The following is a 26,906-nucleotide window of genomic DNA, read 5'->3' on the forward strand; positions in this document are numbered from 1 at the left end:
TGCCCCATATGCTACCATCGGTAGAATGCACTGATTGCACACCTTTCTTATCAGTGATAATGGTAAGCTACCGGTAAGGATCTGAGTATGTCTGCCGTATGCGCTACAACCCAATTTTATTCTTATGTCAATTTCATTCTCATGATCAGAGTTTCCTGTGAGTAATTCTCCTACAGGTAAACGTATTCATTCGCATACCCTAGAGGCTGACTGGCGATTCTGAACTCTTGTTTCCTTGCCAGGCTATTGATCATTATATTTGCCTTCTGCATATTAATCTTCAACCCCGCTCTTACACTCTCTCTTTTAAGGTCCTCAATCATTTGTTGTAACTCATCCCCAGTGTTGCTGAACAGCACAATGTCATCTGCAAACCGAAGGTTGCTGAGATATTCGCCGTTGATCCTTACTCCTGAGCCGTCCCAATTTAATAGATTGAATACTTCTTCCAAGCACGCAGTGGATAGCCCTGGAGAGATTGTGTCTCCTTGTCTGACCCCTTTCTTTATAGTTATCTTCCTACTTTTCTTGTAGAGAATTAGGGTAGCTGTGGAATCTTTGTAGATGTTTTCCAAGATATTTACGTAAGCTTCCAGTACTCCTTGATTACCTAATGCCTCTATGACTGCTGGTATCTCTACTGAATCAAATGCCTTTTCGTAATCTGTGAAAGCCACGTAGAAAGGCTTTCATAGCCTCTCTGCATGGCTTTCATAGATTACGAACGGTCTACGAAAAGAACGTCGTAGTCACTCAGCCACCACGGTGGATGTTTTGTTGACGAATTACAATGGGTGAAGAGGCCCATGAGCCTCATAGACAGCAGTAAGTCTCGTTCACATGCTTAGATACATGCAAGCTGCTGTAAAAAATAATATGTACAAAGGTAATCTGAAATGACGGAGATAAATAAATGTCACGACAAATGAAATGATGAAAGTGGCATTTACAATCAAGAGTATACAGTCCTTCATGACACCGCAAAAAGAAAAAAAAATCGCAGAGCTCAGATACTGGGCTCGTGACGAGGCCACTATAAAAGAGGGCTTTGCTAGGTCGATCCCAGCCATTGAGTTCTTCGCTGTCTCGTGTTGACGTCAAGCACTAACTTTGCAAGACGCTTCGGAAAAATTTCACTGAACGTTTAATTACAATGCGTATAGAGTATAGTGTAAGCAAAAAAGAAAAGAAACATAACAACTACAGTTACTGAGTACAGCAGTGAAGAAAGTGCTATTTTTTCTCGACTTGTACGCTCTTTAACCGCTCACATCCTTTGGGGTGTATATTTGCCACACAACAATAATCGTCATCTGTCTTGTACGCATTTCCTTTCTTTCACCCTACCATCCCGGTACTTCCAAGTCACGAACGGCATGCGCGTTGTCAGCATGACACAGCATTCTCGACGGGAAAGTAGCGAGCGCCGCGTATTCAAGAAAGGAAATGCAAGCAAGAGAGATGACGATGCTCGTTGGGTGGCAAGTATACACCCCAAAGGGTGTATATTTGTTTAAGAGTGTCGCGCCATTTTATATCTATATCGTCTTTCGTTTCCGTGGCACCGTCACGTGTTTTCTTCGCTCCAGCGACGCCATCACGTAATTGATGTTGGCTTCTCTCTTGAGACTTCATCTAGTGACCGCGGGCTTCCCTCTATTTAGGCAATGCCATTACTTGACCGAATTCGCCCAAAGCTTCGATCATCACCGAGGTCACCGATGATCACCGAGGTCAAAAGGAGGGTGCACGGCTGCACGGAGCACGCGGCAACTGGCCATTAGTCCGCCATGAACCACTCCACACGCGTTTTTGCCTGGTGGCGCGTGGATGGAGGGGCTTTGGTTCGCTGGCTCTAGTCCAGTCCGCAGCACTTCTTTCCTCGCAATAGCACGTCCCACTCGTCGTAGCATGCATGTATGGACAAAGCGAGCCGAAAAGGTTACTTTTCTTCGAAATGTCGTTTTTGCCCCAGGTGATCAACGTAGGCTGCAACGTCGCGCCCCCTGCCAACACACAATAACCTCGTCGCGCGGCGATAAGGGATGTTATTCTTGTAGTGCATTAGCCACGTGGTACAAGTTTCCACGCATTCACTGTGACGCAATAAGCACATACGCAGTGCGCACATTCCAAAGGTTCCTCTAAAAGAATTCTACAACATCGAAAGGACCTACCGTCACAGAAGAAGGCCGTGCAAGCGCTATTGCGCTTTTTGCGATCTACCGGCCTGTGTGAACGACTTTAACTGGAACGCCTTTTGTGTGTGTGTCTCCATGTGTGCGTGTTTTTTTTCTTTTTTAGCGTTTTCCTCTCTGTCATCTTTCTAACCCCTATTCCCCATCCCCAGTGTAGGGTAGCAAACCAGAGACTCATATCTGGTTAACCTCTTTGCCTTTCCTCTTCATTCTCTCTCTCTCTCTCTCCAAAGGTTCCTGATGGTCCATTTCGTCTGCTGCTGAAGTGCTCGTTGGCTGGGGGCTGTTGTGTCTGGCAGTCCTTCTAGACAAAGGATGCACACCGCGGCAAGCATGCAACTATGGAATGTTGTTCGCGCTTCATGGGGTTTTCGACGCCATACAGCTGGCGACGAAACCAACATCACGTCAAGATTATTGACTAGCGATTATGTGTCGCGTCTTCGTCTACTCAACGACCCGGAACTGACGTAGGAAACGAGTTCTGGGACCAAACTGCAAAGGGGTCATCGGCCATGTGCAACCTGCAACCTGCAACAACGTCGACCCCAGTTTCATATGAAATTGCATTTTAGGGCGAAAGCTTAAAGTGGCCCGTTGAGCGATGACATCGAAAAAAAAAATGTGGCGTCTAGTCGATTGGTAGAAAAGAACCCACGTGACCTTTTCCGATCGAGCAGCGGCTGGAGAGATGGAAAAACAGGTGTTGCGTCGCCGACGTCACGTGGCGGCGGCGACGGTTGTGGCGACAGAGACGACGACGGAGAACGCTCATCCGGGGCCTGGCGGATTGGGCGGTAGGTCTCGGAAGTATGCTACGACCTCGGATGCTCGCCAAGCGAGAAACGTGGTGCGACGTGCGAAACGGTGGGAGCAAGGCATGCGACCGCGAGTGCTGCTTTCCCCTGCTGAGAGGATGCAGCGTAATCGTGCCCTGCTTGCGTTACACATTTGTAACACATACTGGCGATAATTATGCTGCACCTTTATGTAGTGCATTAGGTGCTCGCATGTGTCGTTGAGGAGGTCGACCTCAAGCGCCACACGTGTATTTCGCATGCTGCCGAACTCTTCATTGCATCGAGGGCAGGTCGAAGGTTGGACAGTAGAGGCGGACTCCGGCGGAGTGGTGCGACACCATGGGTAAGATTTTGCACACTGTGCGACAGTTATAACTGGCCGAGAAAGACACTGAATTCCCTCTTCGAGTGAAACAGGGGAAATCGACTCCTTAAATAGGGGATCTTGAGTGTTGTGGCGTGTGCTCGGACATGTAAAGACTTTGACACGTGGTGTGCTCCGAGAATCATGGAGCCGTTCTTGTAAACCATCATCATGCAAATTTGTACATAAAACTTGTTTTCTCATTTCTCAGACGTCGTTCTGGACCTCTCTTTCTCCCAACAGCTGGCACGCACCAGCCATGGAACCTTCGGCGCCGCTCGGATCCCAGAGTTCACAACAGGGCTCCTGTTTCCTCCTCACGTTGTGCCGCAGCCCAGCCAATCAGAACTTCAGCAGCAGGCGAAACGGGCGTATGTCCCGTGGGTGCACACTTACAGAACCCCTTTCTTCCTTGGGCTACTCCGCGTGGTTCTGTGCCAGCCCGGGGAATTTCTTCGACTTAGGGTGCCTGGTTTCTTTCCCTCATCCACGCACCCTACCATAGGCACGAGCACAGGGGGAGATGGGGTCGCAGGGAGGCCGTCCCCTATCCTTGTTTGCTAAGGGGGGATGGGAGTGCAAATACAGTGCGCAGTTGTTTGATGTCTTATGAGCGCCTTGAACGGTTATTTTTGCCTTTTATCGAGCAGGGCATAACGCCGTCCACCAGCTATGATTCGGCAATAAAGTGTAGGATTTTGTTTAATCCAAATGAGGACACCATGTGTAAGCGCAAAACCTTTACTCAGATTATTTATGTTTGTTAGCATCTTTTGTATCAGGCCTACTTCCTTCAAGAACAGTGCTGGATGTCTGTGGGCGGTGTTTTCCCACGTAAATTTAACTATTTCAACAGTGCTCTTCTTTGTGCTACAAGGAGAGCTCTCAAGAGAAATCTACACATTTATGACTGCGCATCAGTCAACATCTCGAGGATTTTCTTACATAAAAATAGGATGTCGTTAATATTGTTTCTTTGCCCCAGTTTGTAACACAGTGCATGATTATGGCTGTGGCCTAAAAATAGACGTTGCGCAACAGCACAACGTGGTAAGTGTTTGTTGAATAAATAATAAATATCATTAGCTATGGTGGTTTTTCATGTTTTGTTGAATGTCCTTCACACGTACCGGGGAGGATAGCGTGCGTAAAGGAAGGCAGACCGTGAGGTTGGGAGGCGCTGCCCAGGGCCATACCCAGATAGAATAAACTTTATTTTCCAACGGATAAGGTGATCTAACCACCCCCCGACACGCAGATCAGGGGGCGAGTGCCGCCGCCTCAGATGCAGGCTGGGAGGTCTTGGGTCCCAGCAGCCTCTTCAGCCAGCTGGACGAGCCGGAGCTGGAGCTCAGAGTCCGAGCTGCGCAGCAGGGTCTCCCAGGTGTCGCTACTACCTATTCTGTGCGTTCCCCCGAGAGAGTACGGGCATTCCCATATTATGTGGTCGAGGGTCCCTCTTGCCCCACAAAGATTACACCTATCGCTCCTGGCCTCGGGGAACATGTGGTTCGCCATAACCGGGTGCGGATACACATAAGTTTGTAGTCGTCTCTACGTGACTGCTTGTCTGTTTTTTAATTTCGGGTCTGGCGGGGACACCAGTCTACGAGTCAATCTATAATGCTGCGTGATCTCCCCATATTTTAGCATGCGCTCTCCGCTCCCTCAGTCATCGAGGGGCCCCGTAGCGGCTCGGCAGTAGAGATCTCGAGCCAGCTCGTGGGCCGCCTCGTTGCCGGGGACGGCTTCGTGCGCCGGAGTCCAAATTATTTGAATTTTTCTACATACCCAAAAATGTTTTTCAGGGGGGGGGGGGGGGGGGAGGTTGGCACCAACTTGAGAAGGCTGGGAAGGCTGCATGCTAACACAGAAATTTCGGGGGGGGGGGGGGGGGGCGAGGCACGTGCCCGGTCTGCCACCCCCTGGCTACCTGGCCCCTGCCGCTACCTGATGGTTCGGCTATCCTGATGAAAATCTCTGCCCCCGCCTACGCACCCTACCCTGGCTCCGAGAGACGCGACTCAGACGTCATCAAGAGCCTCAGCGTGGCGGCACAGGAGGTGGTTATTGCGAACGGACGAAGGCACACATTAAGCCAATTTCTTAGGTCTCAGTGAAATTTCTTAGTGAACCCAATTGAATTCCCATCCTTACTTCACTTTACGTCTTCACTGCAGAGCTTGTTATGATGCAGTGAAGACGCACTACAGAGCAACGCAGGGGAGACTGCGCGAACCCCGAAGTGGTCCCGAGTCTTGTAACCTAGCTTGATGGAACATGGTTGTAAAGGCGCGTTTTGAGGACAGGACATAGAAAGGATGCACACAGGACAGTCACCGAACTTCAACTGCGGGGGTCGAAGTTGAAGTTCGGCGATTGTCCTGTGTGCATTCTTTCTGTGTCCTGCCTTCAAAACGAACCGTTATAACCATGTTCCATCAAGCCAGCAACCAACTAGCCCATCTAAGTCTGTTAACTTTGTAACCTAGCCTTTTGGTCGATCTAGATCAACTACGGAGGTGTTTTTGTGGTCCGGCGGCAGTTTTGTACAATATATACAGGGTATCTCAGCTAACACTTTCAAAATTTTTTAAAGGTTGCCTGTAGCAGATAGCTCAATTTTAGTTTATGAGCCGGTTTACTCGAAGCGGCGTACATTACTTGCACAAAAAATTAAAATGCAAAATTGACCAATTAATGAGAATTCTTGTGACCCATATTGCAATTTACAAATGCTAGCAGTGGACTTCGCAAGGCGGATTCACTTGAAATGAATTCTCAGGACGACACCAGTTTTCATATAAATTCGCGAACTTTGCGGAGAAATGCTTTGGCGTTTCAGTTACTTCTGTGCTTCAGTGCATGAAGCGACGCATTGATAACAAATATGTATATGGAAGAAATAAAACACAATCGGAAAAGTTCGAATCGCATATCTGTATGATTGAGATTGAAAAAGAGAACTTATTAATGTCAGTGATTAGAATTTAAGCCTGTGATTCACCGTACCTTTGTATAGCAGAACGAATTGCATGCCCCATTATGCAATTCATTTGCGGAATTGCTCAGGTCGGCATTGTAGACCTGGATCCACTAAGGGGGTTGTGTCGTCGTCCGGCTACGTTACGTACAGCAAATCACTTTCTCAGCTCATTACTACTGTGTCAACAAACATCTGAAGCAGATGGGATCCCACTAAGTGCTAATATTTCTCGTGCAAGGAGGTGCTGTGACAAGTATTGATCCCTGCCCATAAAAGAATTGAGATAGATAGATGTAAATTGCAGGGTGTATTGGCCATATTGTTTATATTCAATGGCGCAAAAATCAGCTACCTGTGTTTTAAGCTTACCTTTCTTTTTCAGGTACAAATTGAACATGGCCAGTTCCCGCGCACCTCCAGAAGATATCAGTGTGGAAGAGCATATATGATCATAATTTAAGTCTCGGTGTCGCCAGGGAAAAGGTACGAAGCAGATCCGCGATGAAATGTCGCAGGCTTCGGACGGCAGTGGCCCTTCGTATGTCACCATGAAACGTCGGGTTGTCAACCTTAAAACTCGTCATTTCGCTGTTAAAAGTGTGAAACCCTGTGGAGGGGCAAGTTTATGTGCTCAATGTGAAAGCCATCTATGACATGATTATGGAGGAAGCCCAATATCAGCCGCACGTATTGCTGCATGTTATCGGGGGAATGTCACGTGAGAGAGTTGGTGGCTTGTTGCCATTATCCACGACGACTCGGAAGTGAGAAAGTATGCATCGAAGTTGATCCAAAATCTTTTGACAACACTGGAGAAAATGTGTGGAGACATCGGTGGCTGTTTTGGAATATGTTGCAAAAATATGAGTCAGATTTCCTGAACAAGCCGGTAATATTGGTGACGAGACATCGGTCTACTGTTATTATCCCAAGACAAATAAGCTTTGTGTGCGAAGATCGGTTCAGAAGCAAATGGCAGCAGTTTTTTGGAATAAGAAGAGATTTATACTGGTGGACTACCTCCAACAAGGTTGACCATTAATGCAGAATATTACTGCGCTTTATTGACGAAGTTGTGAGAAAACATCAAGAAAACATGTCGGGGAAATATCTTCAAATGTGTAGCCCTGTTGCATGACAATGCCTCGCCACACACTGTAGGTGAAACAATGGCAAAACTGACTTTTCTAGGTTTTCAAGTGATAGTGATGCCACATCTGGCCTTCTTCACGGCCTTACCACTGGGTTGAGGTAGCATTGCGTTTTGCGGTGTGAATATTAGCCCAACCTGGCTCCTTCTGACTGTCGGCTCCACAATATTGAAAAAAAAAAAAGACACTTAAAGGGGGAGAGTTCTGGAGGAAACTGTAACGCCGCTAATGAGTGGTGGCACAAGCAGACAGAATTTTATTTGCAGAGACTTAAGAAGCTGCAGTACAGATGTCACAAGCGCATTGACTTCCTGCGGGATTGTGAAAAATTGTGTGGCAGTTTCATGCTTCTTAGCTCATTTTTTTTTTCTGGATAAGGCTCAATACTTATAAGCACCCACTCTATTATCGCCTGGAAGGTGATAATACAAACAGTAGCACCACATATGTGGGATGCGAGGACGGAGATTTGTGGGCAAGAACAAATCCAAAAGTTCAATAACATGCAATACGACATTTATGACTGCAGAAACTACGGAGAGATTACTATGTTACATGCCATAAACATCTCTGAACGGGTTTTAGACAAAATAGTACAAAAATAAAGATGTATCGGTATGCCCAGCACAATTTTAGCGCTGATGCAACCTTCAGCTTGATGGGACTGGTGAAGAAGTATTAGAGGTAGCCTTCCCCCGGCCCCGTCGATGCCTTCCTTTTGGGCTGTGACAGCCGTGTGCGGCATCCTATATTTGCTTACCGTATTAGAGTACGACTTTCTTAAACATGGCGACCAAGTGGCTGTGGATTGTCTTCATGCATTTGGAGAAAACTCTCGATGAAGGACCAAAGTGGAGAGCCCGGGGAAGCTCAAGAAAGGTAAATAAAGAAAGCGTAAAGAGAAGCAGCTTGGCGTGGCCAGGAATTTTTTTCGGGGTGGGGTGCGCGGGTTGGGGGTAGGGGGATAGGCACTTGACGTGTAGCCACTCCTCTGGCTACACCATTGCAGAGAAGCCGTATAATGCGGTGATTGGGGCTCTGATGGAACAATGTGTGAGAAGTAGGAAGAGAGATAGAGAGAGATAAACATATATTGGATTCCGGTCCCGGTTTCAAAACTGCTGGGGTGGTAGCAAGCGGCGGCCAAAATCAAGCGAGAGATGGGAGCAGAAATAAGAAAAGGCAGGGATATGTTACCCAGCGGAAATCCGGTTGGCTAGCCTGCACGAGGTGAAGGTGATGTGAGGATTTAGATATAAAAAGAGATAGATGAAACAGAAATATAAAGAAATGAAATTGAAACAGAACGCACAGGTTACAGCCCGTCAAACATGTACCGAATGTACACGCGTGAAGGGCTGCCACAAAGCAAGCACAGTTCCTCAGGCAGCGGTACCACTCTCATCGGAAACGCAGCAGAGCAACGCTACTATTTGTCGGAAGTTGCGTGATCACTTACTGTCGAATAAAACAATGCGCAACAACACAACAACTCTGCATACAGTCTCCCAAAGGATCTTCCTTTGGATTATGAGTCCAAAGACATCAGAATCAAAACAAAACCTGAATAGCTGTTTTCACGATCGGTCATGACTTTCCTCCATACGTAAAACCTGAACAACATGCCGCTATGTCCACGATCAACTCGATTCTTATCTTTATAAATTATTGCTGCAAAAGCCCGTTGGTACTTGTGGCGCTTGCCCCTGACCCCTCTCCGCCTTCAGAAGGTACAAGTGGCTTGAATGGGGATGATTTGATAGATTGGCCGAGTGAAGAACAAAGGTAAAGAATTCGTAAGGATTACGTCAGGAGAACGGTCAAAGTTGCGGGACGTTGTAGCAAACGTTAAAGGGGGAAAACTGGGAGGATTTGGTGGCATAAGGGGGAAAGACGCGAGCTATATAGGCAATAAAGCAATTATGATTGACTCTGGTCGCAACGTGACACAGGGTTGGCTCTTCAAGAGGTGGCAAGGAGATGCTGAGGAAGATCCCAACACTAAGGACATAGAACAGCGAGTGATTATAACAGGGCGAATACGAAGAAGGTAATCAGAAACAGAGATCCCGCTAAGAAACGGGACACCGATGTTGAGCCCTAAATAAATGGCGCTGAGATGACGAAGGTAGATTTAACCGAGCTTCAAAGAATCGTAGGCGACATCTTTCACAAGTGTGGAGCAGGTCACGTTCTTGTAGTGGTTCATAGTTTTATTTTCAACCGAAGTGCGCAGGGTTCATGCGCGCTGTGGAATGTGCCCAGGGTGAAATTTTGCTTGCACCTGTTACACTGAGCTGCGATTTTTGATACGCAACTTGTAATTTTCGTGCCAATCCTTTGGATACTGCTGAAACAACTCGTTTTGCTGCATTATGCTCGCACTTATGCACGATGGTGATCATACGGTACAGCGGCCAAACTTTCGATGACTTTCGTTGTTTTACACACGCTTACTGAAGCCCTTCAAAATTAGCCGCAATTTGACATTTTTTCACACCAGCACGCTAGCACTCCGGATACTCCCGAATTATAGTGTTGCTGCTACATGTGGGACTATTTAGTATTGCTACCTGTTACACACACACACATCTATACTTTAAATCTATCGTGCTTCAATGACAGCCATAACTTGCGGCGAAGTTCTTTAGTGGTCACTTCACCTTTCTGGGAAGATTCCCGCACGGCGGGAAATTGCTTTCGCGGCTTTCGCTCCGACGGCCGCCCCTTTCTCGCGGGCCGTCCCGCGTCGGAAGGAGCGAGAGTGATCACGTGACCCCCCCCGTTCACCCTCCCCTTCCTCTCGACGAACCGCTTCCTCCTCCTCTGCAGCGGCCGCTACGGCGAAGCGGCAGCGGCAGCCGCAGCGGCGTTCAGCCAGCGCCGAGCAGCCGCAGCCAGCGCTGCGCAAGTGACAGTGAACATGGTGCCCCGCCGTTCGCGACGCTTCTTTGTGGCCAGCTAGCGGTGCTTCCCGACGTGTCTCGAGTGTGCGTGCACCAGTGACCATGGTGGGTTCCTGATCGACGTCGTAACCCGGAGTTACCGCACCGGTGCCGCTCAATCGGCCCCAGGAAACACAACGACGCGCGTCATGGATGTGGTCGGCGAGGACCAAGCGCTGCAGGCGGTCTTGGGTAAGTTCGCCTCCGTTGCCTCTCCTCCTCCGCCTCTCTGGAGCGCGCCCTTTCGCTCTCTCTCTCTCTGCCCCTCTCTCACACACACACACCCGTGGCGCAGAGCAGAGCCTGCCTACCTGTTGCATGTTGTTATTGCACTCTCTTGGCGGCGGGACCTCTCGATTTCCGGGGGGAAAGGAAGAGAAATGCGCGGTGCCCCCCCCCCCCACTCACTCTGCCGTTTTTTTATTCCCCCCCCCCCCCCCGCGCGCTCGCGAAAATGCTGTTCCTTGTTGGCCCGCACGCGCGCGCTCCAGTGAATCGACGACCGTTTCGGAAAGTTTGGCGCATCGCTTCCGCGATCGCGTTTGTTTACAGAGTCCCTGCGCTCCGCGGAGTTTCGGACTCTAAAGTGATAATAGTCTCGGCAGGCACGCTCGTAGCTTTCTGGATCACTCGTCGGCCGCGTCCCCCCTGTATTTCGTCAAAGGGTGGGTCGTTGCCGAGGGAGCCCGTGCCGCCGACCGCTGCTTGCCGGACGACGACGTCAGCCGGTCGGTGCGGCTGGTTAGGCCTAGCGCCTGCTCAGCCCAACATTCACGGTCATTCACATTCCGATGCGAGAGGAGGCCACGGCTAGCTGTTGCCGCCGCCGCCTCCGGCGTGCTCTGCCGCCTTGCTCCTTTCGAAAAAACGCAGCGGTGTAATTCCTGCAAAGTGCTCGCACTGAAGGCGGAAGCCAACTCTCTTTGACGCGTGCCGCGAAAGCGGTGATCACATCAGTTTGTAAAGAATGCGCCTCCTCTGATTGGGGTGCAATCATTGTCAACGCGTAAGCTCCGAATGAAGTTGTACATCCGCAAAATGTCTTTCCTTTCGCAGTCTTGAGCGCCCGCGAGACTATATTTCGAAGTTGTTGAGCGCTCATTCGGTGCGTGCAAGGTTAACGCGCGCTCCAGTAATCGCGCCCTTGAAACGTACCAGACGTACACACGGAAACAACGCCGATGAGAGATGCGCGAAGAGGTCCGCGTAGCCGCGTGCGATCACACCCCCGGCACCCTCGGAGCTTTGTGTATAGGGCTCTGCTTTGTTTTTGCAATGTAACGCACCCGTGTTACGTAATGAACTGCTGCGCTGAAGCAACGTGACATCCATATACATCCTGCAACAACAAGATAAAGGCTGTATAAGATTCAGAGACGGAAGTTCAATTTTCTGTGTACAGAGCTTCCTAAGCAGCCATGACGCCGGCCTTCTGGTTCATTCATGCGAGGACGCTTGTTGCGCGTTTGTTTCCCAGCTCGGCGTTTATGTAACAGACAGGGCGGTGCTATATTTAATATAGCGCTCGCTATACTTTCAGTCGTGATCGAGCCCGATCCGGATCGAATTTCTCGATCGCAATTGGCAATTGGATCGCAGAGGATCCAATCGGGCTCGATCGCGATCGAAAGTTCGTGTGACCGGGGCGTCAACTGCGCTCACCCCGGTCACGGCTGTTTGTCGGCCATTTTACTTAATCCGATCGCTCGAGGAGAACGTTCGGTGAGATCCTCGGCGTCCATATAGTGTACGTATATTTCCCGCAGTGTATGCAGGATAAAGATTATTATGATATCCTACGGGGCCCTGGACTAGGGGCTCCACCCACTCGCTTTCTGCATTATTTTTCTTTTAGATAAACGTTTTGATATATATATTTCGCGGAATTTCGTCGCCGCTAACGCACATGCCCGTGATGGCCACTATAGCTGCAAGTGTATATCTCACCGAACGTTCTCCTCGAGTGATGTGATTAGTCACCTTCTTCGCAATCAAGAAATATGTCAGCGAGCACATACAAATGTTCAGACTGAAAACATCTGTAGATGCTCATTCTGGGTGTGTAGCCTGGCCATGTATAGTTTAGGAAGATGCGTGCGCATTGCTTACCAGCGTATACCGTCTAGCACCGACAAGAATAGACCGTGAAAGGTGTAGAGCTTTATTTTGTATAAAAGTACGCTTGCTGTAATTGGTGTTGTGGCTACGTGCAACGAGGACTGTGTACCGGTGCAGCGCCAACCTTAACGTGCATCTTAGTGCTTCCATCGCGTCATTATAGCGAAGGGAAAACGATTCGAGGGACGAGACATCAGCGACGTGTTCTGTTGTCTGTATAGCGCTCGCGGAGAGACTACACGTCGATCGGTTCCGCGGTCATCAAGCTTTCAAAGCGAGGCGCAACCGTCCACCTTACTCGTTTATTTGTGTGTGTCTGCATTTGATTCTTCATATTCCAGAGTGAATCACGAGGACCACTCGGCGGATTGATGCGAACTCGCGAAGGAAGCCATAGCGTCGGCGCGCGTCCTTGCGCTCCCGAGTGCGACGCTGCGTGCGCTATGGCTGCACACCGGCGGCAGATCGTTCAGGCGCGGCGCCCATACATTGGTAGCGTTCGAGAGAGTGTATAGATATTCCGGATTCTGCGTTTGCTGATAAGGAATATGGGAGGTGGAGGAGAAACAGACGCGTGCGTACGCCGTCTCTCTTAAGATGCCTCGGGCTCATCTGGCGCGTTCGAAAGCCCGATTCCGGCGCGCCAGCGCACAACAGCGCGGAGGCGGCGGCCGCAGAATTTTATGACCGCCATGTTTCTCTCTGGCAGGAGATTTGTCGCGCCCATGCTGCAGTCCGGCAGGATGTGTGTCTGAAAAAGCGGCGCCCATGAGAAGAACCGTCCGGTTCGGCTCGCTGTGACGTCAGCGGCCGAGTGGGAGAGGAGGAGAGAGAGACAGGGAGCCGATGAAACTACGGGAAGTGTTGGGCGAGAGAGAGATAGAGAGGGAGAGAAAGTCGTAATTGGCCCTCGCATGCACCTCCGCGGTGGTGGTCAGGCCGGGTTTCGCAAGGGGTTTGCAACGCGACGGGGAAAAATAATTCATGCACCTCGCGTACACCGGTATCGTCGATGCCCTGCGCCTCGGCCTTTTTATTCGCCTTTTCAGGCTGCACAACTGTGGTGGATCTCGCTCGTGCGATTGGCGCAATGTGTGGAACCAGACTCGCCTCGGGTATGCGAACGGGGCGCTGCAGTTTTCTAACTGTGTCCCTTTGTTTTTGAAATGGAAGGGCCCCTCGCGCGAACTCACGGACGCCCACTTCGTTATCCCCATCGAACGCTTTCACAACGACTCCATGGATAAGCTCATCGAGACGATGCGCTGCTTTTAGTCGTGTCAGCTGTACGTCATCATGGCGGCCGCTGCAGTGACGTCAATGCGTGTCCTCTGTATTAGGCAGGCAGCCAGTGGTTATGAATCACAGCGTATAGTGTGCCTCCAGGGCGCAATTATCTTCTCTCAGCTCTGCTCACTTTTCACGCGGGGGCCGGTGATTTTGAGTTTTCTTCTACATTTCCCCGTCATTTTTCACAATCCTTCGTCAGTTCCCTGGCATTTAATTTACAGCAGCGTCTTGCCACCTTTGCAAGAAGGAAAATCATTTTTTTTTCTCGCCACCACCTTGAATCTTATTTATTCCTGACTGATTGCGTTCCAGTTCATTCTCACCACGCGTTCAGAGCATTTCTCTCTTCCGTAGTGACCATTTTGCAGCACTTCACTGTCTTGATGGTCTCTCTAATGCTGCTGTAACGGCGTTATTCTGTTCGTCGTTCCATCCATGCATGTTATAGCATTCTCATTCCAATGCCTCTGATACCGATCACTGCCGACGACGCTTGACAAATGCTATCAATGTTTTTACAGCACTATGGCTTCGTTTTCTCAAGTTATCTAACTACGTACCTATAGTGACAGGCAGCGTGGCGTCACGAAGAAAGTGCTCAAAATGACAACAGCGACTACGGCGACGACGAGCACAGTGCGCTAGAAGCGCGCGCACAAGAGGTTCGAGGGAGCCGAAAGACGCGCAGTGAGTCGGGTATTTACGGAGAAGCTCATAATTGACGTACGTAACAGCCACCGCCTATAATCTTCCATTCGTGCTGCCGAAACGGCGCTCACTAGAGCAATCAGTGCGGGGGGCAGCGGAGGCGGAGAAGGACGACCCTCCGCTGCAGAGGTCAAAGTTGGCAGATCTTTTCGTATACGTGCCGAAAGGGTTCGACAACGTTATACCGCCGCGCGAAATGTCTTCAAAGGGCCACTAAAAAGAGGCACTAAGACACTTTTGGCTGATAAACTGTCGTTTGAAAACTCTGTTCGATGTAATCTCGCGGTAACAGGATGCATGATTACTAGAAAAAAAAAAAAGAGAAACAAACTTCCGTGTTTTTTTTTTTAATTTCCCGCCAAACCCTATTGCCGGTAAGGCCGTGTACTCAGTTGACTTCATAAAGTATTTGCTCGTATTTGGGGCCCTTGTGGCGCAGTAAATGTTCTCAAGACTCGCTAAAATCAGTCTTCGGCATCTTTAGAATAGAGTGTATAAGTCCATGGTTACCGACGAAAAAAAAAAATACTATATGGGACCAAGCAGACGCCGTAAAAGTATGTGACGTCGCGGCGTGCTGTTGCGGGAACTTCGCGGCGGTGTCGCCACCTGTCTTGATTTTTGCGCCTTCTCGCTTATATCAACCTTCCCTTCACAATATGAGTGGCTTTACTGGTATTGTGGAAGCGTAATACGCTTAAGCTATCCGCCCTCGGCTTTCCATAGATGAGCAAGGCACTAAATATGGCCAGTTTGTGTGTTTGTATCATAACTATAAAGCATGCAGAATCGTAGAGCAGAAACGTGAGGTCAGTGACACAAACGCAGATTAGTATCTGCGTTTGTACACAAGTACACAGCGCGACTAGCGAGTGTTTCACTACTCGGTGCCCTTTGTAAATAGAAAAAGGAAATACCTAGGTGATCTGCCTCTGAACGACTGGCCAACACCAGTGTGGTTTAACTTGAGCTTTGGCGAGCTGAAAATAAACGGCGTATTCGGCGATGGCAGAGTAAAGCGAGATGGGAGCGTGCCCTCTCAAACCTTCAGCGTGCCTGCGCCTAAGGTCTCGGAGTCGATAACCGGAGCGCATCACCCGACGCCTCCGTGACCCCCGTAGACCAGTACCCGTCAGTATAGAACACCTCCGCAATAAAAACAAAAGTTCTCCACAAATTCTTTTTAAATTCGGATGATTTATTTTGGATGAACTGTAGGGATAGATAACATATAAAGCAGCAAAAAAAGAAAAGAAAGAAAGAAAAAAGAGAAAGCCCATGCTACTCTGTGTCAGTAATTGCAATGTGTGGGCTCCGCCTCCGGCATCTAACGGTTGTAGTTTCCCGGTACATTTGGGGCTTCAGTCTGACCTTTCGTAGCATACTCAGCCTGAGTGGAATGCGTCCCGTGCAGGGCACAGCCAAAGCAGCTGTTCAATCAAAACTTTCCTCTGGGCGCACACTGACGCACCATTATAAAAATTATTTTTTCCCGATATGACATTAACGCCTTGCTCCATAACTCCATCGAAACTTCTATGGCGCGACATTGGGACAACCCCGAACATCGACAAGACTGGCTCCATAGACTTGACGCTGGTTTACAATTCCGGCTTCCACTTCGGTTGCGGAGAGGCCAGAAAGCACTCATTCATCGATTACGGCTGGGTGTGGCATACACCCACCGATACCTTCACAAGATTGGACAAGCACGGGACCGTGACTGCAGCGTCTGTCACACTCCCGAGACAATAGCTCACGTACTTTGCGTGTGCCCTCAATATGCGGCCGAACGAAGAACTCTCAAATCTGCTGTTGACTGCTTGGACTCCCGCCCCTTTTCAGAAGAAAAGCCTTTGGGCGCGTGGAGGAGTGTTGACTGTGCCTAACGTGCCATAAAATCACTTTTGAACTTTTTAAGTGAGACTGGTTTAGACGATCGCCTCTAGAACCTGTGAGACGTTCAGTCAGTGCGAAATGTGTTTGCGCAATAACTTTTTGTGCAAGATTACTTAGTGCGTGGACAAGATTACTCTTACGTGTATTGCGTCTACAGTGCGCATCCGCATATTGGACAACGTGTATATAGTATCTCATTGTACCATAACATAATCACCCGCCACCTACCTTTCCCTGTATTTCCCACTTCCCCTTTCCTCAGTGAGGAGTAGCAGGCTAGAGACACGCTTTCCAGGCTGACCTCTCCTCCTTTCTTTTCATTAAAATCTACTCCTATGGGCCTTATTGCTATCATGGGCATACGTGAACAGCACCAAATACGACGAGGACGACAAGGCGAAGATGTCCTTCGTTATCTCTAGCAATATTATTCAACACAAACAGAATGAATGCAGAAATTCTTTTACAAGGCATTTTTGAAAATCCAGTTAAGATTTTCACGCGTGCTCCGGGCTCGCAATTGTGCGCGCAACGACAAATCGCGAAAAGAAGAAATTCCTTTAATTAAAGCTCCGTGATACTGGTGTGTTCCTTTTTTTTTTTTTTTTTTTTTTTGTCAGGAGCGATACTTAAATTTTTGGACGCGCATAGCGTTCGAGGCGGATATATCTCGGATGATATATGTCGCGTCAAAACGAACAACCGATCTGAATAATAACGACACAATAACAACAATGCTTAGTCCTCGGCGTGATATATGAGACAAAGCGATGGCCGATTTTGCCGTTTATTTTTTGCTGTTACGAACGGATCGCAAGAATCACGAGCGAATTAGGCTCGAAGCGCACCGCCTGGGCGCTGCCATGTTGTTATGCAAACACGGCATATATGGTGGGAGTGTTCCGCAAACTTTACCGGAGCCCGGTAAACTCCATACACGCGCAGTCGTGGCAGCAGATACACTGTAATGTAATTCAGCAGCACTGTAACATAACTGACGCCGTTAAAGTTGAGTAAGGGTGTAATTAGGTCTTTAACTCACAGCATCACGCCCTTCTTACACTTGGGTGTAAGGGCGTGAGTCATAGATCTACGTACTGCCTTATTCACTTTTAGGGGTGTAAATTATTGTACAGTGTAACGATTACGCACTCAGTAAGGTGGTAATTTCACGCTAAAACTATATACAGCTCTCATACGCGCACGCGCTCTGTAGCGCTGTTTCCCTATAGCCTCCTCCTACCCAAACTCCCTATAGCTGTCTATCGCCCACGAGAATGATGACGATTACCGTTGTGCGCGCAGTAGTATACCTCCGAAGGTTGCAAAAGATATTTACGGGTGCGGACACTTCTGTAACCTTTTTTTTTTTTCTGAAGTTGCAAAGACACGAAACCGTAATTCGCCCCCTCTTGCCTTGTTGTCTACGTAAAATAGTCGGAAGTGTCGTCATACTCATCACGGAGGATGGATGCGGATTCGTCTATCTCGTGTTACTTGTGAAGCGGATTCGAAATTTTTGTACACTTTATGTGAATTAGGTGGTACATTTCTTGCTCATTTGCAAACACAAGTCAGCAAAGCATATACATTCTTTACTGTAACCGACGCAGCCAATTCCTTGAACTTTTTTTTTCCGTGCCCCCTCACATGGCTGCCTTGCATCAGACTTCTTCAATGGCCGCATCGCAAATAACAGTGTCTGAGAAGTTGAACGCTGGCTAAAAAACTAATACGATGGACGTCCGCTTCTCAATTTGCATTGCCGTATTTTCTTTTGTAGGGATTCCGGTAAAAGTTTTGAACCAGTTAAAAATTCACTTTGAAGTTTATACACGGGAAAGAAGAGCATACATAGCAAACTGGCCTTTTTAATGCCTGTTTTGGTAGCAGTTTATACGGCACATAGCGATAGCGACACCTCAGGTGCAAAGTTACAAAACAGACAATACATTCGTTTACGTAGATAGCAAAGTGCTCATTGAATGTACCTTTCGAGGCTTGAAAGGGCATAAACTATAGGCAGAAGAATTGTATGAAAGTAATTTGATCGCAACCTCTGTATTACTTGTAAATTCTCGTAAGTTAGTCGTATATAAGGGCACTGAGAGTTACTGTTGCGATGGCTTTCCAAAGCATAATATTTTGATGAAATGACATGCAGCACGCCGTATCAAAGCATCCTCGAAATATGCTAAAATGCGTTAAAAAAGCACAGCAGAGTGACTGAGGGGGCGAGAATCGGCGGTTGATAGTTGTGGATGAACAGTGCAAAAGTCTGCGAGAGTCGTCTTAGTATAGTGTTCGCTCTTGTTAGCATTCTCCACTGTTCGTTCAGAAGAAGAGAAAAAAAGGAAGAAGTTCGTGCGGAAATCCGCTAAAGATATCGCCATGAATATTAAAAACAATAACAAGAAATATCCGCGATCCAGGTCAATGCGCATTTTTGCTGCTGAAGAAGTCAAATACCCACTAAATGTCACCACAAATCTGCTGAAAAGGGAACACTGTTAGTGAACGTCATCTTACGTACATGTTATCCATCGTCGTTCGATTTCTTTTTCAGCTGATGTCCATAGACTTCTGTGCGAAGTCTAAGAGACAGAAAGTATGTACTGCTGACAAAGCATTTACTGTGCCCTGCGACAAGCAAATAATCCAGTGCAAGCTCTGCCTCCGCGCTCGAAAACACTTCCTGCAGAGAGAGGATCACGTTGAGAAGGTCCGCCCGCGTCGTTGCGTCACGGATTTGAGCAAACGTGATTGGCTGGCCCGTATAGGTTTACAGATTCTGTTGGAGTTGGACAGCGGTGCATTTGCCACTGCATTCTTTGGGTGTCACTAAATGCAACAATGAGCGTACGCTTTTCTACGGGGCGAGAGAGAGCAAGGACAGGAAAGGCAGGGAGGTCGACCAGACGAGCACCCGGTTTGCTACCCTACACTGGAGGTGGGGGAAAGGGATTCGCCAACATACATACCAGTCGCCAAGATCAACAATATGGCTTGCGCCCAATGTCACTATGCGCTGACGCGCTCTCTCTCTCTCTCTCTTACATAGCCGAACTGCGAGTGGCATGAGCTTTCGCTAGAACCGTAGGAAATGTTGGTGATTGATTCATTAATCGGCCCCTCGATAATATCGATAATCGGCCTCTCGCAGACTACAGAAATATCCACACAACAAACTCTGTGTTCTCCGGAAAGTCGAAAAAAAAAAAGATTTCCAGGCCGAGCGGTCCGGAGAGGTTTTAAGCATTCTTTTTCTGTAAAGAAAGGCATCGGAATTGTTAGAAGCGATGCTTTGGGAGGCCATTGTCATTGCTGGTATGACACAGTGTTGCGCCGAAAAGACGTTCTCAAAAATTATTTCGTTGCCTGCTCCAAAATTTGTCGATAAGAAGTACAAAATTAATTAATTAATTAATGGACTTTTGAATGGTTAGAAAATTGACGCTACGACATACTTCTAATTTCATTGAAGAAAAACGAACATCACGCGATATTTCTTCGAAACAGTCTCTAAGCATAGAACCCTGTTCAAGGACACTGTGTGGTCCTACGTGACCTTACACTTTTGATCGTTTTCTTGCGTGCGGGATGCCGGTATAATATGTACGGGCAAAAGGAAAATATTACAGACAGGCAAAGTTTTCTTTTTTGTGAAATACCTACAAACGCTTCTGACAAATGGGGTGCTTCTAATCTCTTTTGCCGAAGTTACGTCTTTTACTTTATTTGACTTCATTTTAGAGCGAGCACTTGTGCCTTCCCACTCCCCACGGGAGCGCGTTTACCCTGATTGGGCCACGAGCAGTTTAAACGTGTTCCACCTACGAGAACGAAAACTCTCGCAAATGCAGCTAAACATGGCCAGCTGCTCTCGCACAAGTAAATTGCCAGCACTTTATTGTTTTTCCTCTTTCCTTTTTTTTTTTTTGACATAACACCGTCTAAACGAAGCTTTGTAATAAGCATGCAGACTTCACAGTGGCAGCCTTGTCATTGATCGCGGTCACAAGTGGGAACGTGCGCCGAGTTTTCCCTGCGCGGAGCAAGTTCTCGCAATTCGCAGAAATCCACGGAACCTGCTGCAAGTTGGAATGGACCGAACCTGCGACGTCTCCCGCTTGTCGGCGGCATATATCTCCTCGGTCACTGAGCCACGTGACCATGTTCTTGGGCAAGAGCGTCGCAGCGCGCAGATGTATGCATAAGTGGAGCGAGAAGCGAAGGAAACAATCGCGCGTCCGATTTCGAAATCAAGGTATAGGAGAACGCACGACCCGCACATCTAACACTGAATATATTCCAGAAAACCTGCAGTCATCTCGAGCGCATATTAAAAGACCAAAGCGCCGCACCATTCCGCAACTTCACGTGTGCTTCAGACGGGGACGTAGCTTCCTTCCGCTGCAGACGTTTGACAGAGACCGAAACGACTGCGACGCTTTAGAAATTGTAATAAAACAGTTTCCTCTTTCTAACGCTGCATGTGCCGTGAACTTTCCTGTCAAGAAAGTAGCCGCACGCATCGTTGAAATAACAAGAAGCCCACAAGGATGGTGATTATGGTGATGGTGATGATCATGATGGTGTGGCGATTATCGCCGTCAAACAAATTTACATCTTGAAAGAACGCACAGAGAGATTGACTTGTGCGATTAAGTGCGGTTAGCTTACCAGAAGTGCTGTAGCAGTGGTGCACCTTAGAGAAAAAGAAGAGGCGAGAAAATGGGGGAAATCACATCCTAAGAGAATGCTCGACTAACAGCGAACACCGGGGAAGACAAAAGAGGAAGACACACGAAAGGCCAATGGTGCTAGACGTTTGTCCCGAGCCTGTTTCTAGATTTGATAGCTTGCAAAAAAAGAAAAGAAAAAAGAAACCTCGTTTGGCCACGTGGCCAAAGAGAAACCCTTGCTCGCATAAGCCGCATGCGTCTCCTAGCGGGTCCAAGTGCGGCTTGCGACTCTGCGGCATCTGTACTTATCTGTAGCATATTGTTTACATCACAACATCGATTTCGTGTTTTTGTGTCTGGGGGATTCGCAGTCTGTCTGCAATAAGATGTTGTGAACCAATTGATGGTGGTGGGACATGATTCAGTAAAAGCCTTAGTTTTTAAATAAGCAAGTTATTTTTGCGTGAGCTAAAAACGGAGATTAATTTTGCACCAATCCAATACACAGTCAGTTTAATCGCAGATACCGCCTATTATCCTTTTGTTAGTTTGTACACTTTAGAAACCATCCCGTTCTTTCTTCGTAAACGTTTCTTTCCTGTTCGTATGAGGCCGGAAGGTGGTCAGTTTGAAGCATGCAAACAGTTGTTGCATTTTTACCCGTATACGCGTTGGTTTGGTACACCCAGATACAATGGAATAGCGGAAGCAGGGCTACAGGGGAAACCGCGCACTTGTCACTGCCGCTGGTTGCAGGGCGCCTACGCCATTGAAGCACAATCTGTGATTATTCAACACATCCTCCAGAAGCAGTGGCTGATTCAGCCGCTCATTTTAGAAGGGAGGGGGGGAGGAAGCGGCTGCTCGAAGTGAGACCGGGAGAGGGAGGGAAGGGTGATGACACCGGATTTGGCAAAAAGGGGAAGCGACCGCCCTTATCACCCCCCCACCCCCCCCCTTCTCTTTGGATCCACCACTGTCCACCGCCCACTCTCTGTCAAGAAATAGCGCGGGTATAGAACGGGGGATCGAGAGACGCCTCACTCCGGCGCTGGCACTCGTAGAATGTGATATGCTGTCAGGGCCTTGACAAGATTTATACGCGAAACACCTACAACCACGATTTATATATAGGCTCCCCTGCGCTAAGAGAGAGAGAGAGAGAGAGCTCTGCTCGGTCTTGCGAGCCGTGGGTCGTTCAGAGAGAGCGTACAGCATTGTCCTGGTGATGAAACAGACATGTCTAGTAGCGTAGACGTATACCAGAATAACGGAAGGCTTGTGGCCGGCACCTTGCGACTCTGTCTTCAACTAAAGCGTGCAGTACAATTATTGTCTTTATTGGATTCTTAGAGCTTCCTACTAAAATTGTTAGAGGGGAACTCAGAGCGCTGAAATTGTTTAGCTCCCATATGGAAATGCGAGCGTTCATACATTTCGAAATGCAGTAAAGGCAAGTCTCTGCGAACATGCATAATTGTTGCGGATTAACTGTTGAATTTCTAACGTCATATTTTGTCAGAAATGATCGGTGGGCCCAGTAACAAAGTCGTTCGAAGCCAGGAGGACGAAGTTTAGGCAGATCCATGTACTGTACACTCATCATTAGCATGCTTAGTGAAATAGAGGTTCTCCAGCTGCACCGCCAGGCCTTGCTGCTGCCATGGTTCCATATACACTACGTTTGAAGATATCGCTGTAGTAATTTTTGTAGGAAATACTATATGATTGCAGTGGGCTAACTGTATGTTATGTTACATGAACAGGAGAATCATACAACACAGGAACGTTTGTTCTAGCTCGTTGTAGGTGATGAATGTCGTGAGACGCGTCGCCAATATAGCGCTGCCGTTGCCGGTTGCATCATTCAGTACTTTTTTATAAGTCCATATGCCACTGCGTCGTCGCTTTACGGTAGGACTTCCGTGTGAAATGGCGAACGACGTTTCCTTCGGGATCCTATTGGTAAAACAGTGTTGAGAAGTTGCCAGCATACACTGAGGTCTAAGAGACCCCAGTCTATCGGTGGCACCATATCACTATATACAAGGAAACGTAATCGACATCGCTCTCTCACTGGCACAATCCTGTTTATGCTTTTCCCCCCAAAATCTGACCCTAGCAAAATTTTGCAGGTTCTTCCGTATATAGCCATTTACGGGAACCCGGGTTTCGGGTGCAATCACAGCGTTTGGCCGCTGTATTGTTTACCAAAACGTAACGTCTATTCTCCTGTTGATCAACGCAGCGGCAACGCAACTTTACTACCGCAGTTGGTTAAGCATGGCGGTGCCATTTCTACCCTACACCAGTATATTTACGCAGCATTCGGTACACAAGCTACATGTTTGTAAACAAAGAAGACGCTACGGCGATATGTGTTTCAAGGTACAGGAAAAGGGAGCAGACGCAGGCATTGACCCTCCGTTGCTTTCCCGCCTTACTGAAGGTCGCGGGTGTTCATTCTAACACACACACACACACACACACACACACACACACACACACACACACACACACACACACACACACACACACACACACACACACACACACACACACACACACACACACACACACACACACACACACACACACACACACACACACACACACACACACACACACACACACACACACACACACACACACACACACACACACACACACACACACACACACACACACACACACACACACACACACACACACACACACACACACACACACACACACACACACACACACACACACACACACACACACACACACACACACACACACACACACACACACACACACACACACACACACACACACACACACACACACACACACACACACACACACACACACACACACACACACACACACACACACACACACACACACACACACACACACACACACACACACACACACACACACACACACACACACACACACACACACACACACACACACACACACACACACACACACACACACACACACACACACACACACACACACACACACACACACACACACACACACACACACACACACACACACACACACACACACACACACACACACACACACACACACACACACACACACACACACACACACACACACACACACACACACACACACACACACACACACACACACACACACACACACACACACACACACACACACACACACACACACACACACACACACACACACACACACACACACACACACACACACACACACACACACACACACACACACACACACACACACACACACACACACACACACACACACACACACACACACACACACACACACACACACACACACACACACACACACACACACACACACACACACACACACACACACACACACACACACACACACACACACACACACACAGTTAAGCGTCTAAGTTGCAGGAAAACGCGTTCGATCGCCACGTGTGCTTCGCTTTGCCGTTGCCGATGACTGCTTTGACGGAGTTATCCCCGTTATTATGCTATCGCCGTCGCGCACTTGCTGTGTATACACAACATCGGCCGCACACCGAAATTGATGGCAACGCCGCCGCTTTCCCGTGACGTCATGTTCGCGCGCCGAATCTGGCTTCGAACGTTATTAACACCTCTTCTGTCCGATTGTAGTGATTTTGGTTTTGCAGCGTACACTGACCATTTGGGCTCCTAAATCTGGATGGGGTCGCTCAGAACAGAGAAGGCTGGATTCGGGCATCATGCGTGGTTTACCGACCACTGTCGGCATGCCAGCATATCTCATTCGGCAAACGAGGCTGTGCGCGGAATTTCCGACGAGGCTAACTATACTCCTTGGGAAACCTGCGTGGGGTGCTGTATCAATTCGGGTGCAGGCAATACGAGCGTCACTCCTGCGCAATGTCAGATGTTTTGAAAGCGGTCACGTAACTTATGTGAGGAGATGGTTTGCTTTCTCGAGTCAAGGCTTACAAGTGTTTTTTTTTTTTCAGCGCAGTTTTGTTATGGCAAACAAAAACAAAAAAAAAATAATAATTACTTACTTTACAGTGTTTTGCGTGCCGGAACCACGATATAATTATGAGGAAAGCCGTGGGGGACCCCGGATTTATTTTGTCCATCTGGGGTTCTTTAACATGCACCTAAATCGAATTTCGGACATTGCCCCTGCGGCCATCTGTCGAAGTTCATCTCAGTGCACCAAAGTGACTCAACGCGGGCAGCAATTAAAAAACAAAAAAAATATTTCGAAAGGCCGCACGAATTTTAATATAGAAAAAAAAAACCAACTTTCAGTTGCCAATATCGAGAAGGTACGCAATTCTTGCGCATTTACGGCACTTATTCGTAACTTTCCGGCTGCGTTATGGCAGTTTTCTTTTTCTCCTGACAAAAATTCTGCTACAACGCAGCAAATACGTTATGGTGCCGTAAATACGCATGTTAATAAATAATTGTGCAGATCCCACGCACTGTGGTATCGACGTTATGCGAAACATTTTGCAGGCACCTGGCAGGCGTTAATGCACCTGGGGCGTCTGTATATTTGATATCGCAGTAAAAGTGACGCGAGTTCAAGTTTCTGTCTTCCTTTGTGTGGCAACTACAGCGCTTCGAGACGCGATGTACATATTGGGGGTATACCACGTGTGCCCAATACCATGGTATGGGCCAAACACTTTGGCCCATACCAGGTGGGCCAAAGTGTTTGTGCAAATTGAGTAGGTGCGCGTGTGTGGGTCGTGAGCATGTACACGTGCCTGTGACGACAGCATCAGGACGACGACGACGACGACCACGTTGAAGACAATCGTACGGCGCCAAGGGCAAGATTGCTACGCCGGCCGTTTGACGCGAGCTTACAGTGGCAATCGTCGGTTTCTACATAGGTAGAGGACGAGCGTAAACTATAGAGGAATACGGATCGGTGATGCCATCAGGTGTTATGCAATCGTATCCACGTCTGTGACGTGTGTACTCCGGTGAAGGAATGTTGAGGCACGCTTAACCTAAGCAATCGTGAAGTCAGTATATACAGCGTCGCACGATTTCTACGTATACAGCGTGCTGCGATGTGAAGGCACTGAGAAAAGCGGACCGGTCCCGGAGATGGTGCAGAAACACGCCGCCTCAGAGTGCGAGCTGTCACGAGGTAAGAAGGCGAGGAATTGGCAGCGGCAGCACGCGCCGAGCGTTCCCGGCTTTCGAACGAGAGAATAAACATGCGTCCGATCGTGGCCTCTTGGGTCGAATGTTGCGCAAGAACTTCCTCGGGGCTGGCTGCACTTATCGGACACACGCGTTTGTTTACCCGAGTTTCTGATCGAGTGTGCCGCAATGACATGTGTGTAGTGTGCTATATTCTATGTGTTTGCTTCCATGTGTTAAAGGGGGGGGGGGTGGCAATGTGCGATCATGGCCTAAGGGTTGGAGAACTGTGCTCGACGATGGAGTTTCGATTCCACCGTCGGTCACACATAATTCTGTTCTTATGAAAGCGAAGCGAGACAGGAACCTACCTAGCGTAAAGTGGCAAGAATGCGGCAAAGGATGCTGCGCATTAAAAACGGCGTATACCCTCTCAACGTTATTATTGCTTGAAATTTGTTGGAATTCGCGTTACGTTTTGAATTAATAACTTGGCAATGTAGCGAGCTAGCAACGAGCTATAGACTACGCGAATGTAACCTGGTCACCTGATATCGCTCATAACTAACTTTTGTGCGATTAGATGACAACAGTGCGTCGGTGTTTCAT

The 26,906-nt window shown here is 48.3% G+C and overlaps 1 protein-coding gene across 3 annotated transcripts in view; it reads left to right on the plus strand.

Moving 5' to 3' along the window:
* The first annotated feature begins 10,376 nt into the window (after nucleotides 1–10,376).
* The window catches only part of LOC126537471 (uncharacterized), a 129,856-nt gene continuing 113,326 nt past the window's right edge, over nucleotides 10,377–26,906 (plus strand). For all 3 annotated transcript variants that reach the window (XM_050184480.3, XM_050184482.3, XM_050184481.3), the window contains exon 1: nucleotides 10,377–10,636. In XM_050184480.3, the coding sequence (XP_050040437.1) occupies nucleotides 10,594–10,636 (43 nt within the window). In that variant the 5' untranslated portion in view covers nucleotides 10,377–10,593. The remainder of the gene's footprint in view (nucleotides 10,637–26,906) is intronic.

The sequence above is a fragment of the Dermacentor andersoni genome, chromosome 4, assembly GCF_023375885.2.
Source record: "Dermacentor andersoni chromosome 4, qqDerAnde1_hic_scaffold, whole genome shotgun sequence".
NCBI classification, from domain to species: Eukaryota; Metazoa; Arthropoda; class Arachnida; order Ixodida; family Ixodidae; genus Dermacentor; species Dermacentor andersoni.